This window comes from Lutra lutra, chromosome 11, assembly GCF_902655055.1.
Source record: "Lutra lutra chromosome 11, mLutLut1.2, whole genome shotgun sequence".
Lineage (NCBI taxonomy): Eukaryota > Metazoa > Chordata > Mammalia > Carnivora > Mustelidae > Lutra > Lutra lutra.
This window is the reverse complement of record NC_062288.1, coordinates 60042365-60057893: the sequence shown is the minus strand read 5'-3', so window position 1 is coordinate 60057893 and position 15529 is coordinate 60042365. Positions and strand designations below refer to the sequence as shown.

Genomic DNA, 15529 nt, shown 5'->3' with positions numbered 1-15529 from the left:
AGAAAAGTCAAGGTGGCTTAGAGAAGCAGTATTTAAAATAGTTGAGAACTTCTATAACTTGGAAATAAAGGAAAGCTTCTGAGGATGATTTGTGGGGGAAAAGACTGAGCCTCAATTAAAGAATAAAGGCAACAGTGGAAGATATAAAAATGTTTATGGGCCTCCTAACTCTTTTCCCCTTTAAACACACACTTTAGACTCGGAATGGTGCTCTTTCAAAATAATACACGTTGTGTATTCATGCACCAGATGGCTCTCAAGGAACAGGCTTTAGTGAGTCAAGTTCAGGCCCTTGTCTCCAAAGCTAACCGCCTCCATCAGGCACTCTACCTGAAGTCAAAGTGTCTTGTGATCAGAAATTTTCCACATAGACCTTTGCAATCATTGCCTTGTTCTTTCTTATCTTCCTCTTCATTCTGATGGTTTTTGTTTCCAATCTCTTGTTTCTTACCTTGTTAAGCACCTACAAAGACCTTGCAGGATTGGTCTGTCAGTCACCATTTGCACACATGGCTTGCCCAGCATTCTGATGGACCATTCTGGGGATAAAACACCTTTCCCTGGTGGGCATTGTCCTGCTGACTCCTCTCTAGCAAACAGGGCACAAAGCATTCCTCAGAAACACAGATCTGCTGTGGGGTCACAGCATACTTAGACGAGAGTAAAGAAAGGTTGTATTCAAAAACTAAGTTTCCCTTGAAGAGTGGTTTCCAGTATGTAGAGAACCGTGGGTTGCATCTGTAGGATAGTGATCTGCAAACAGCCTCAGTTGCATATGTTAATCATTGCAGGAGGGGGAGGAAATGCTGAGTTACTGATCCGTTCTCACTCTCCCTGCCAAAACCTTGAGACCCGACTTGATGGGGCCAATCAGAGAATCTTTGTCTCTTGTTTCAGAATTTGGCTTTCAAGGACCTGCAGTGGCAAAGACCCAGGAAGTGGGATTTCTGAATAGTAGGTCTCTGAAATTCTTGGATAGGAAAAACAATAAAGTGAACACGAGAGTCTTAACTTTAACACCAAGAATAAAATTGCCACTACCGCCTAGTTTTAGTCTGGGAGTCAAAAGCATTGTAAATTGATTTTTATGCTATCCTTTTTGCCACCCATGCGCTCTGCCACTGTGCCCGCCCCCCCCACTCCCCTCACCTGTTAATGTGCTTTGGAGTTCGTGTATCTTACATCGACCACGTGCCGTATACACTTCCTGTACAAAGGCGCTTGAAACAACATCTGTCATGACATCAAAGAAGGTGTTATTGCCAAGTGCAGCTGGGAGAGTTCTAATAACGAGATGGTTTTCAATGAGGTTATAATGAAAAGAAATCTGTGTGAAGTGTCTGAGCCTTTTTCTAGGAAAATGAAAACGTGTGCAGCTCTCCCTCTTTATAGTCTTCTTATATAAACATTGCTTTTACATGTGTTTAGTGCAAGCATTGCTCCAGGTGAGAAGCTTGAGAACTCATTTCTAGTTGTGAAAAGTGCATTTTGTCTGGGTGCCATGTTGGAGAGGCCCCATCGGCGAAGGTTGCTATGGTGTTGAAACTGCGCTGTTCAGGGGGGAAAGCCCATCTGATGAATGTGGTATTTGTAGATTCTGAACCAGCATGGGAATTCCTGATTGAGGAGTCTAGAAAAAGTTATAATAAACTCATTATACAATTAAAAAGGAGAGGAGCTGCCTTCCAGAATGTAAATCCAAACCCAGAAAAGTGTTCAGTGAGCAAGAACAATACTCCGTAGGTTTTCAAATTGATGGGAGCTTTCCAACGGCAACTAATTTGTTCCAGCATTCAAGTGAGCATAATTAACAGAGACTTTCTTTCTTAGGCCGATTACCCTCCAAAAACCGTGCCAACATTGTAACTGTAAGCAGTGAAAACCAATATTTATGAGGGGGATTGTGCAAGAGTTTGTGTGACAGATGGACATTTTATCACTGTTGATGTTTGGAATTCCCTTGAAAAGTAATGTAATATCTTGTTATTTATGAATGAATGAACAAATGATGGTGCTTTTGCTGCCTGGGTTTTCTTTAAAAAGAGGAATGTTAAATCTTTTTTTCCGTTAGCCCCTATTTCTTTATGTGAGGCACCCTCATATATTCTGATGCAAATGCTGAAAAATCATAATTGTGTTTTTATTACAGATACAGATCCACGTGTTTTAGAAAAACAAGAATTACAGCAGCCAACTTATGTTGCCCTCAGTTACATTAATAGGTAAGCCATTTTCAGAATTTATAGCAACTTCGTATTTTGGCTCTACCCTGCCGTATCTGCCACATGCTTTTTGTTGAATGTATCTTTTTAACAGAGTAGAAAAAATTGTTTGCTGTCTTAAAATATTTAACATGCACCTCTATACAGAATTTTCATGTTTCTCTGTTGCAGAGGTGTGGGTCTGTATTCTCTGTGCATATGGCTGAAAACACGACGGATTTATAAGCTCATTCTAGAAGTATTTTGTATGCAGAGTTAGTATATGCTCTTTTGACTTCATAAGGCAGTTTGAGACATTAATGGATTTATGTTTGAAACTTTAAAATCCTGGGGTGAAGAAGTAATTTTATGAATTCAGAACATTGTTGGAATATCAGAATATATCAGGATATAACAAACTGAAATAATAACAGAAAGTTATTTAATAGCAGTTCATTTTTCGTAAAAAACATTCTTAGCAACCGACCCCATCTGTGCAGCATAACATGAGTTTTTACTGAAACCTAATGTGAACATGACTTGAGGGAACAGTTAGAACTTGATCTATCAGGTCTGAAAGAGGACTTGGTGTTTCAGCCAACTTAATTAAGGAAACCGTGATTTCTGGAGACAACCTAAAAATCAACGTATGTTAAGAAAACCCACACCCCCAAAGAGAAAAAGGCAAAGCAAAAGCAGGATTGGCTTTTAATGAGAATGAAAAACTCTGCTCATAATTCAATGCATAAATTTCTATCAACTGTCCCTTTTTTATGAGGCAAAGATTGGTTTCTGTCTCTCTTGGTACCAGAACTCAGGTTCAGGGTTTGAAGTAAAACTGGGAATGAATTATCTATACTGTTCCGTTTCAAGGCGTTTTGGGGGGAAAACTTACTTAAATCTTTGGAGAGCTTTGAGTTGGAGTTGCCTTATTCTGTTTGAAGTTCTTTTATAAAGCATGTTTTTAAAATGACTCATGAACATAAACCTCTATCTGCATATTGACTCTGGATTTCCTGCTTACTGGCCTTGCCCGGAAGTGAGGTGAAGAATCTGCAGGGATTCCCGGCCCCTCATTTTTAAAAACACTTGAAGTAGAACACTTTCAGAATCACTTCTGATACACATGAAGGTGTACGTGCTTATCTGGATTTCTCACAATACCCGTTTCTGGTGATAAACGTGGGTTTTGAAAAGTCCTTGATTATACATTAGAATTATGTGTGTGATATGTTAATTAGCCTACTAATACTGGGCAAGAGGATCAACAGGCTTATAGATTAACTGTGGCATCAAATAGGATTCTTAGTAGTACAGCTATTGGTTTTGGGTAAAGTGCTACCTCTGTGTATTCAAATTCCTATAATACCAAACCTTATTGTGCTAAGAATCTGACATTTGCACATTTGGTCGGGTTCATATTGCCAGCCATACAGGCAGCAGGGGTTCTACTCACCAAAGAAATCCTCTGCCAGGTGTGACATGGGACTATAAAAGAAGACGAAGAATAGGGACAAGGGCCACACACAAAACACCACCAGAGCACTTGAATCAAGTAGGATAGTTGCATAAACTGTGCAGTAGGCTAAGCCTGAATCCCAGAGAATCTTGGTGTAGGAAAAACAACAATGCGAACATGTAGTTCTTAACTCTGAATTCACCGCATCCTGGCCCAGATGACTCAGAGTAGACCTTCGAGGGGATGGGTGGGCTTGCTGCTGGTCTTTAGGTGAAGAGAAGGATTGCATATGGAGACTTGCCACATAACTAACAACCTTTCTCACTCGATCCATTTGTGGTTGGCATTGCATAGGTAATGTAGTACTTAACATGTGATAGGCACTCTGGGTATTGTAGGTGATGGATAAGCACCTAGTAAATGAGAGAGCTGAGCCATGGGTAGCTCTGAGGAGGAAGCCAAGTCTGGCCACAGGGGAAGAGAGGCTAAAAGGAGTCTTAGGTCCCTTAGACGTTGGAATTCACATGAAGGGAAACGTTGAAGGGAAACATTGAAACTCACATGAAGCCCATACAAGATTCGAGAAAAGAGTAATAAGAGCTAGGGAACTGGAGAGAAAGTCAGCTTGACAGCAATATCCTGAACACAGCAGAAAAGAGTACTAATAAAAATAAAGTTGAACAAATAAAAGATTTTTTTTTTCCCTCCAACCTCAGGGGAAAATAGTCTAATTTTGCTGAGCAGTGAAGACGGAAAAAGAATATTTCTCTGGTCATGTATCTGTTTATACAACTCTAATGTACTTATGGACATCTCAAAATTGAGATGAAACTTCCTTTGGCAAGAACATTGCCAAACACTGAAAGCAACAGAGTTTGGGTCCTTAAAATGGAGCTAGCTTTTTGGATTCTAAAGTGAATGAGTGGAAATTGGAGCCTTTATTTATACCTATTTTAAATTGCTTTACTCTCTTGAACACAATGTGTTAGACAAACCTTTAATTCCTTGAAAAGCGCGTCTGTTACAACACCTGAGCAAATTTTAAAATATAAAGTGTTTTATGAGAATGAGAGAGACTGAATGAATTAGGGTTGTGGGAACAGTTTAGGGTGGGGGAGATGGATATGACCTTTAAGGATAGACTGCTCTGTTAATTTTGTGATATGAGGAACAAGGATTCCTCCATGTAATAGGAAATTTAATTACTGAGTCTGTATAATATTCATATACCTGGGAAGTATAAGAGGAAAGGCTACAAGATTTTGAATGAGAGAGACTATAGAAGAAATAATAGGGGCACCTGGGTGGCTTAGTTGGTTGAGCGTCTGCCTTCAGCTCAGGTTGTGGAGGTCCTGGGATTGAGCCCTGAGTTGGGCTCCCTGCTCAGTGAGGAGTCTGCTTCTCCCTGTCCCTTTGTCTCTTCCCCTTGCTCACTCAATATTCTGTCTCTCTCTCCTCAAATAAAATCTTAAAAAAATATATTAGAGCAAACATTACACTTATGCTTTGAGCTCTGTGCTAAACATTTGTTTTTAAAGATTTTATTTATTTAACAGAGAGAGACAGAGCAAGCACAAGCAGGGGAAGTGACAGAGAGGGAGGGAGAAGCAGGCTCCCCACCGAACAGGGAGCCGGATGTGGGGCTTGATCCCAGGATCCTGAGATCATGACCCAAGCTGAAGGCTAAGCAGAGGGGACACAAAGAGACCTAAAGATCAGTATATTGCCATGCTGTAGATAACTGGAGGGTAGCAACCTAATAAAATAAAAATAGTGGGAGACAGCAGGAGCTAAACCTGCCAGGAGAGAGGGGATCGGTAACTGCTAAATGATACATTGGAACCCCTAGAGCAATTTGAGTGTGGCAGGAACATCCTACTGGAGCAGGCCTCTATGGTCCTGGGGAGGGGCACCCTCCCGTCGCAGGAGTAAAAGGTGGAGCTCTCGAGCATGGGGCAGAAACTGTCTTCCACTCCAGTCTCTCCAATAGGCAAGTGATAGGTGAGCTGCAGGGTGAAGTCAGGTGAGTTTCCATAAAAAGGCTGATGAGAAACCCTAGCCTGTACCTGGGGGTTTCCTTCAGGCTATTGTGATGTGGTTCAGGTCGCTGCCTTGAGGGAACAAGAGAGCGTATTAGTAATTTGTGACTTCCCTGGATGGGTAACTGAGATAACCTAAAGACCTAGTAACCTACATGGCCTCGGCTGCAAGTTGTACTATTTTTGCTACAAAATTGTTTTTCTTAATTTAGATATTTCATTTTAATTTTAATTTTTCAACTACGTATATCATTTTGGGGTAAGCTGTCAAGGCATAGCCTTCCTTGGCACAAATTGTTACCTTTCTTGCAGTCAATTCCTTGTCATTTACTACCTAATAAACATTTAATCTTTTCTCTCATCTGAAATACCGCTCTACTCGAATTCTCTTTGTAAGACCATGCACTTTGCCTCAGTAGTGGGTTTGACCTGCTCTGAAAATGGAGTTTTAGTTAGCTTCATGTTTGTTATTAAATAGCAAATTCTAAAATGGGTTTCCTAGAACAGCAATTCCAAGAGGTATTTTCTTGTGTCTGGGTCTGTTTGTCTGTCTCTCTCTCACACACACACTTCATTTACTCACCAACGATTCTGTGGCCAATTAAGTTTGGGAAATTCTGATTTAAATAAAATGGGTTTCTTTACAGTAGCATTTATCAGGTCTTTTCCTTTGCTGCTATGCATTTTAAGTCTCTAAGACAAAATATGTTTCTCGTAGGGACCTGATTCCAGAGCACTTTTTCTTGAAGCATCTGACGGGACTAGCATGCACCAGCAAGGGGTTGCTAGAATCCTGTCACTTTCACCTAGATCCTCAACTTCCCCGAGGAACTCTGAAGCCTTTTTATTCAGGAAAGCTTGCTATTCTTTTTTTAATCAAAATTTAGAACACTACCTTTTTCCTCATGGTCAGCTGGGAGAGAGGAGAAAATTGTGCCCTTATATAACTCAATCCACTTGCCTTGTGCCTCTTTTTTTTTTTTTTTTTTTTTGAGAGTGAGGTGGGGAGGAGCAAGGAGGAGAGAGAAAGAGGACCCTGAGATCATGACCTGAGCTGAAGATAGACATTTAACCAACTGAGCCCCCCAGGTGTCCCTTCTTGCCTCTTTTAATAGTGATCCCTTCGGGGAACCTGCGTGGGCTCAGTTGGTTAGGGGTCTGCCTTTGGCTCAGTTCATGATCCCAGGGTCCTGGGATTGAGTTCTGTGTTGGACTCCCCGTTCAACAGGGCATCTGCTTCTCTCTCCCTCTGCCCCTCCCCTTGTGAGTGCTCTCTCTCTTGCATGCTCTCTCTCTCAAATAAATAAATAAAATCTTAAAAAAAAAAAAAAAGTGATCCCTTTACTTCTCACAGCCTTCCCAGGTACCTAATTGGCTTCTATGAAATAAAACTTATATTTTCTTGCTTAGAAACCCAATTTATTCCCCCCATCTCCAATATAATTCTCTTCTCTCTTTGAGAAATAGAATAAGGCAGTGGTTATAAATTGGGAGGAGTGGGGCGCTTGGTTGACTCAGTCAGTGGAGCCTGTGACCCTTGATCTTGGGGTTGTAAGTTCAAGCCCCACATTGTGTATAGAGATTACTTAATCTTTAAAAAATAATATGGGAGGAGTCAGGTGACTTAGGTTTGGGTCTTGTCTCTGCCATTCATGAGCTTTGTGAGCAAGTTGACAAGTCTCAGGCTCTGTTTGCTCCTCTCTAATGACACTTCTCTTATTTTGAGTGTTAATTCATGCACTTCAGCACCTGCAACTGTGTCTGTGACATCATGTTATATAGGTATAGGTCTTCGAATTATTTTTTCATATTCTCATGCAAGCACCCTTTTCTATCAAGTAAGTCAGTAATTAGAGGAACAACTGCAGAGAGGAAGCATTGCTTTGGAGTGGGGCCAGAGCACCTCCCACCAGGAAATAAGCTCCATGAGGGCAGGGACATTTTCTGTCTCCCACAACTGTGTCCCCAATCCCCGGAACAGTGTCTGGCACATGGGAGACTCTCAGTATTTATTGAATGAGTGAATGAATGTATTGTGAATTTGTGTCTGAGTCAAAGAGTGAAGAGATAGATGACTCCAGGAACTCTCGGGACGCTTCTGTGAGAAATCAGGACCCTCTGGTATTCACTTGCATTGGGAGGGCTACATGATAAAAAATGGAATGTTGTACTTTTATTCAGCATTTGTATGGAATGCAGAGCTATTAAGATCTATTAAGTGGTGGCTATTGCTAGTTCCCTACCATAAACAACTGGACAAATTTATGAAATAATGGTTTGCCAGCTCTGGATAATTGGCAGTAAAGACTGAGAGAAAGGAAACATGAGGTGACCCCTCTGATCACTGGCTCACTTGGAGGACCATTTCCTTACCATAGGAGTACGTTAGAACGTACACAGCACAGCAGTCCCACCATGCTCAGAAGATAGGTCAGTGGTGGGGTGACTAGAGATGGGGAATCTGTAGCACAGGGGGACTAGAAATGAGGGATCTGTGCAGAAGGGAAGCACAGAAGTGTGCATGAGGGTCCTTCATGAGTCCGTGGCTCAGGATGGGCTGCACATGTTATTTGCTGTCTAAGACTGAATCTTGCCAAAGGGCAGCAAGTACATGGGTGAGAATGAAACCATGAGAACAGAGGAGAGGTGGTGCTGGTAGGCACTGCATTCCAGCCCAGCCTGCATGGAAATGACTGGTTAACCTCTTTTTAACTAACTCTAACTCTTTTAACTAAATATTAGAAATAAGAACTTTGTCCTTAAGTGTAGCATGTTTTAGAGCCACTCTAACAATACCTAAAACCAAGCCTTTGCACCATCTTCAGAGGAGACGAAGTTCTGAGGTTAGTCCCGACAATTTAGATATTCTTGGGAAACACTTTGGGCTTTTCACAGATTTGCCTAAGAAGGTATAAATCTAGGTCTGTACACATTCAACATAATCAGCCATAATCAGAAATTGAACGGCCTGCTAGAACAAAAATCAGTAGTCTAAATAGGAATGAATCTGGTATGATGATGTCTAATATACAGTAAAAAAAATTACCAGACATGAAGGGCAGGGAAATCTTATCCTTAGACAATAAAGGCCCAGATGTTAGTTTTAGGAAACAAAGACTTGAAAGCAATCATAAATGTGTTCAAGAACTCAAAGGAAAAGTACACTAAATAAGAGGTTGTTTTGAATGAAAATAAAATCAGTCTGGATGCTTTTTTTTTTTAAATCCTCCTACCAGAGTATAAATTGCTTAATGAAAGCTTTCTTCCTTTTTCCCCACTTTTATTCCCACTCCAAAACTCACTAATTCCCCCAAACCATCGTTCTCGCTGTTTCAGTTGGACTCATTTTTGCCAGATTATAGTCTGTCGTAGCCTCATAAAAAAAAAGCTTTAATAGCTAGTGTGCACCGACCTTCTATTTTATACAACAAGACTGAAACATTTTATTTATTTTTTATTCTAAAGGCAGTAGGTTTCATTTTTGTTGTTGTTTTTTTAATGAAACCACCTGTTTGTGGTCTTCTGAGAGCAGTCTGTATTTATTACAATACAAGACATTCTTTCCTATTTCCCTCCTTTGTCCACCAGATCTGAAGTTCTCTGTGCCCCAGTTCTGTACTGAAGTTTGTGGCCTAATGTATGCCATAAACATGTTGCATGCTGTTAGATCTCAAACACCAGACATTGTGCTACCATTTTCTTAACCTGTGTCTTTAATGAACATCAGTTGAAACAAAGCCAAGATGGCCGCCTGCCAGATTTTCCTTGTAATATCTCTGACCTGATTTGGCTTGCTCATTGTGTTTTGCAAAAACCATGTACTCTCAAGGGACACTGGAAAGCTGGAAAGAACCCTTATGTGACATTTTGGCTTGCTTCAGCAGAATTAGCCTGTGCTGCTGGCACAAAACACATGGTGAGAGAAGGGAGTCTTGGCAGAACTTGGTGATATGATTTGCTTGCTAGGCTCTGGGCTTCTTGCATAACTTCTTTTTGTCCAGTTTGTTCTTAGGGCATTGGTGTTTGAAATCAGATTGCTTATGCAGCTCCCCATTAGGCCATTTTTTTAGTCTTTCTTTGTCCACCATCAGTATTTATGACCTTTTTTTTTTTTAATTCCATTATAGTTAACACACAGTGTTATATTAGTTTCAGGTGTACAATATAGTGATTCAACAATGGCATACAACACCCAGTGTTCATGACAAGTGCACTCTTAATCCCCACCACCCACCTCCCCTCTGGTAACCATTAGTCCCCTATATTTAAGAACATGGTTTTTATGGGGCACCTGGGTGGCTCAGTGGGCTAAGCCACTGCCTTCGGCTCAGGTCATAATCTCAGGGTCCTGGGATCGAGCCCCACATCAGGCTCTCTGCTCATCAGGGAGCCTGCTTCCCCCTCCACCGCCTGCCTCTCTGTCTACTTGTGATTTCTCTGTCAAATAAATAAGTAAAATCTTAAAAAAAAAAAAAAAAAAAAAGAACATGGTTTTTGGCTCATCCCATGTTCATTTGCTTCTTAAATTCCACATATAAGTGAAATCATATGGTATTTGTCTTTCTTTTATTTCACTTAGCATTATATCCTTTAGATCCACCCATGTTATTGGAAACGGCAAGATTTCATTCTTTTCATGGCTGAGTAATGTTCCAACAGTGCATGGTGTTTCCTTTTTCTCTACATCCTCCCCAACCTTGTTGTTTCTTGTATTTTTTATTTTTTATTTTAGCCATTCTGACAGGTGTGAGGTGATAATCTATTAGTTTAAAAAAATTATAGTTTTGCTTTGCGTTTCCCTGATAATGAGTGATCTTGAGCATCTTCTCATGTGTCTGTTGGCCATTTTTGTGTTGTCTTTGGAGAAATGTCTGTTCATGTCTTCTGTTCTTTTTAGTTAGATTACTTCCAGTATTTCCAACTGGGACATTTCTGTGTTGGTCAGTGTCCAGTGCTGCCTCTTAGCTCTCTCCCCGGCACTGTGTTGACCTTGAAACACCTAGTGGCTCAGACCTTCCTTTCTTGCCTCCCCATTTGGGCTGCTTGCTGGGTATTGACTTTGAATTTATCAACCTAGATTAATTCCATTGTGCCATTGACCCTGCTCACGCATTATCTCCACTCAGCCTCAGATAAAACTTAACAAGTGCCTCTCTACTCAGGCTAGCTGCTGAGAGTCACTATAGAAAAGCACCAAGTAGTGGGACTCCTCTCACCACAAACACATCCTCTCCAACCTTAGCTGGGCCTGCAAGACTGTCCCATAATCCTTTTTCATCGCACGTTAAAACCTTGCTAAACTTACCACCATCAATTTCAAGTGTACCCATTATACTCAAGTTCCTAAAGGAATTTCCGATCCCCTTACCAGTAGGTGTAAGTTCCTTCTCAGTTCCTCTACTGAGAAGATACAAAGACTGTTTCTCTGTCCACCCTCAATTTCCCTTTTCGTCGTCTCCAAATTTACCTGGATCTTTCATCCACATTCTCTTCATTCCCTTTGTTCAAAGCCAGCACCACGGCTTATGCTATACACCCGTGTCTGAGCCTGGTGGGCTCAAAATCCCTCTCCTCTGGCTTCATTTTGTAAGAGCACATCTACCAAGGGTCTTGTCTGTTCTAAGAATTCCCTGCCCATTTCCTCTTCATGGATAACTAAGGCATTTTCCTTGACACCTTCACATACTTGGCCTACCTGCATTTGATGCCATTGGCTACTTTGTTTTGGAAACCCTTTCTTGTCTTGTGCCCATTAACTTTTTCTGTCCTCATTCTTCTCCAACTTCTTTACACAAATGGAGGCTTCTCCCTAACTTGTGTCCGTAGCATTTGGCTTTTCTGTGTATATTCACTCCGTTCCATGAGTGCCTCATTGGAGAGGACTCTCCAGCCTGTAACCCTAGCTTTCCTCCAGTCTTTGTTTCTAACTGTCCTCTCCTTACTGGCACATGAATGTGCAGGATGGGCTCCACTCATCCACTGCCAGGTCCGTTATTTCACACCTATCTGTGAAACTGATTCTCCTTTTTGGATTTACAGTGTTGTTTAGTAGTACCTATTCATTCATTAGTCTAGGAAGCATGGACTATCTGCTTGCCCTCTCTTTTCTTCCCGTTTTCAAATAGCCAGGCACAAAGTTCATAACGTTTGCACCCTAGTCACCTCTTGAATGCTTCCCCTGCCTCTGTCTTGAACCTCTAACTTCCTGTTTTGGATTGTTTCTGTGGAATACCTGTCTCCCCCATGAAGAGTATGAGCTCCATGTAGGCAGGAACCTTGTCTGTCTTGGTCATCACTATATCCTTAGCTTCCAGAACAGTGCCTGTTACACATAGGTTTTCAATAACTACATTTTGAAGAAATGTGCAAATAACAATCACAGTTGTGTGTGTGTATGTATGTGTGTGTATTGTGTTGCCCTCCCATTATGTGTTTTACTTGTCTTCCTAATTCCTGCCTCTTCACACCTGACTGTATGTCAAGTACTTGAAATAAGGGACTGTTGTGCATAGTGGCAAATCTTAACATAAGGGATGACCTTGGAGATTCTCCCCCCACCACCACCATACACATTTACAAAATGACTCAAGGAGCTATACCTCTCTTATTTCATTTGGAAATTCAGATCGCTGGCAGTAATCTACTTGATTTATCGTTTTCCCCTTATGTGCAGCACCTCGGAGTTAATTAAGAAGGCCATGAATCTTCCCTCCATAGCTCTAGCACACTCCCATTTGCGGGATACTCTCATATTGCTGAGACTGTTGATTTGGGACTCAAGTTGAAACATTACTTAATTTTCTCACATTGAGGCTCATTATGTTGAGCCTAAAGACTAGTCTTGCCTTTGAAGGCCCCTTCACTGGCAAGCTTTAAAATAGCTCTGTGTTCCCAGTTTCTAAATAACTTGTTCTCATTTCCGCCACCATAGCCAAGAAGTTGGCCGCTAGCTCAGAGTAGTGCAGCGAGGTCAGCCTCATGTCCCCAGAAAGACCTCTCCCTCCCCAGCCACAGTGTAGACTTTCACCTCAGGTCTTTGTGTAGATTGTTTCCAACAATAGCAACATGGACTTAGGACAGCCATACAGCTATGTCATCCCAAGCAACACAGGACCATTCAGCCTGAACAGATGAGGAGTCCAGTCATAAGAAAGCATTCACCTTAATTAGAAGACCAATGCTAAATTTTTTTTGGAAATTGTCATGCAAAGGAAGAATGAAATGTGTAATACAGAAAACTATTTTGTCTCATCACTTTCAATACAGAGTAGCTTCTGCTGAGCACCTACTCTGTGCGGGTCACTGGACAGTGTGTTTGGCTATGTCCTCTGTAATCTCATAGTGACCTTATGTCACAGCTCTTTGCTCCCTTGTACACTTAATTCCCAAGAAGGCAATGGAAGCTCTTAACCTTTTTAATGTCTTGGACTCCTTTGGAGAGCTGGTAAAGCCTATGGACGGTTTCCCAAAATATTGCTAAATTCTTAAACCAAACTACATAGGATTACGAAGAAAATTATTTATATTAAAATGTGCTCATCAAAATATTAAAATTACACATTTGTGGTGTGGTAACATTTGCTACTTTTTTAAGAAAGCCTAAGCGCTGGGTTCATAGCCTCCACAACTTCAGATTAGTGATGAGTATAAATATTTACAGACATCTGTTACAATTATACTCTATCAATATTACAATATCTATACTCTATCCGTGACCTCTGTGGATGCAAAGTCATAGGTACGGTGAAAATACTGTGACCGGTTGTCTAGACTCGTTATTGAAAAGAATGCTACGTTTCAGTTAGAGTTTCAGTTTAGAGGTTCCTGGAGGTAAAAATGTCAGTTGTCTTTTTAATCCAAGTTCAGAGATTTCCTGAATCCTACCAATGGTCCATATGGGTCCACAGACCCCAGGTTAAGAACACCTCTGTTAGGTGTCACAGTTAAGTAGCTTTTAGAGATGGGCTCAAATGTATGCAACTCCAAGGTCTTTGCTTTTTCTTCTGTGTCCTAGTAACTTCTCCTCCTCTTGCTGTACTTTCATTAAAATTGAACATAGTTTACGTGTCATCAGGCTGCTCTGTGTGGAATAGGTGGCAAAAGCAAATCCTAAAAATTAATTGGTATATAACAACCCCTTTTATTTTACAAAGAACTTCACAAATATTTCCAAGTATGCTGGTTTCTTATGAAATCACACATTTTCTCCATTGAGCCATGATTCTACTATAAAAGATTGTTCTTACCTAATTTTTGTCAAGGATCAGACAAACTCAGTGACTTAATAACCAAGTTCACACACAGCTAGTAAATGGCAGACTTGGGACTTGAACTCCCAAATCTTTTTGTCATACAGCCCTCTTGCCCTTTGGGATTGCCCAGACTCTAAGGTAAACAGAAGTCCGAGGATTTCTCTCAAAGCTGTGCACAATCCAGGCATGTCCAGGAGGAGGGCAGTGTCTCCTAATCTCCACCTCCATTGTCTCTCACACATTGCCATTAATTAATTAATTGATTATTGTGTTTTGTTAGTCACCATACAGTACATCATTAGTTTTTGATGTAGAGTTCCATAATTCATTGTTTGCGTATAACACCCACTGCTCCATGCAATATGTGCCCTCCTTAATATCCATCACCAGGCTCACCCATCCCCTCACCCTCCCTCCCTTCTAAAACCCTCAGTTTGTTTCTCAGAGTCCATAGTCTCTCATGGTTTATCTCCCACTCCAATTTCCTCTCCTTCATTTTTCCCTTTTCCTAATGTCCTCCATGCTATTCCTTATCCTCCACAAATAAGTGAAACCATATGATAATTGACTTTCTCTGCTTATTTCACTCAGCATAATCTCCTCCAGTCCCATCCATGTTGATGCAAAGTTGGGCATTCATCCTTTCTATGGCTGAATAATATTCCATTGTATATATGGACTACATCTTCTTTATCCTTTCGTCTGTTGAAGGACGACTCTTTTCACAGTTTGACCATTGTGGACATTGCTGCTATGAACATCGGGATGCATATGCTACATCTGTATCTTCAGGGTAAATACCCAGTAGTGCAATTGCTGGGTCATAGGGTAGCTCTATTTTTAATTTTTTGAGGAACCTCCACACTTTTTTCAAAGTGGCTACACCAACTTGCATTCCCACCAACAGTGTCAGAGGGTTCTCCTTTCTCCACATCCTCTCCAACACTTGTTGTTTACTATCTTGTTAATTTTGGCCATTCTAACTGATGTAAGGTGGTATCTCAATGTGGTTTTGATTTGAATCTCCTTGATGGCTAATGATGATGAACATTTTTTCATGTCTCTGTTAGCCACCTGTTTGTCTTCTTTGGAGAAGTGTCTGTTCATGTCTTCTGCCCATTTTTTTTTTTTTAAAGATTTTATTTATTTATTTGACAGAGATCACAAGTAGGCAGAGAGAGAGGCCAAAGGCAGAGGCTTTAACCCATTGAGCCACCCAGGTGCCCCTCTTCTGCCCATTTTTTGATGTGATTATCTGTTTTGTGTGTGTTGATTTTGAGGAGTTCTTTATAGTTCTTTGATATTAGCCCCTTGTCATAGTGTCATTTGTGAATATCTTCTCCAATTCCGTGGGTTGCCTCTTTGTTTCGTTGACTGTTTCCTTTGCTGTGTGGAAGCTTTTGATCTTGATGAAGTACCAAAAGTTCATTTTCACTATTATTTCCTTCGCCTTTGGAGACATGTCTTGAAAGAAGTTGCTGTGGCCGATGTCATAGAGGTTACTGCCTGTGTTCTCTTCTAGGATTTTGATGGAGTCCTGTCTCATTGAGGTCTTTCATCCATTTTGAGTTTATCTTT

The 15529-nt window shown here is 40.9% G+C and overlaps 1 protein-coding gene across 1 annotated transcript in view; it reads left to right on the top strand.

Moving 5' to 3' along the window:
• Window positions 1-15529, top strand: part of JAZF1 (JAZF zinc finger 1) — a 320585-nt gene that overhangs the window by 183373 nt on the left and 121683 nt on the right. The window contains exon 2 of the mRNA XM_047696119.1: window positions 2150-2222. Coding sequence (XP_047552075.1) covers window positions 2150-2222 — 73 coding nt within the window. The remainder of the gene's footprint in view (window positions 1-2149; window positions 2223-15529) is intronic.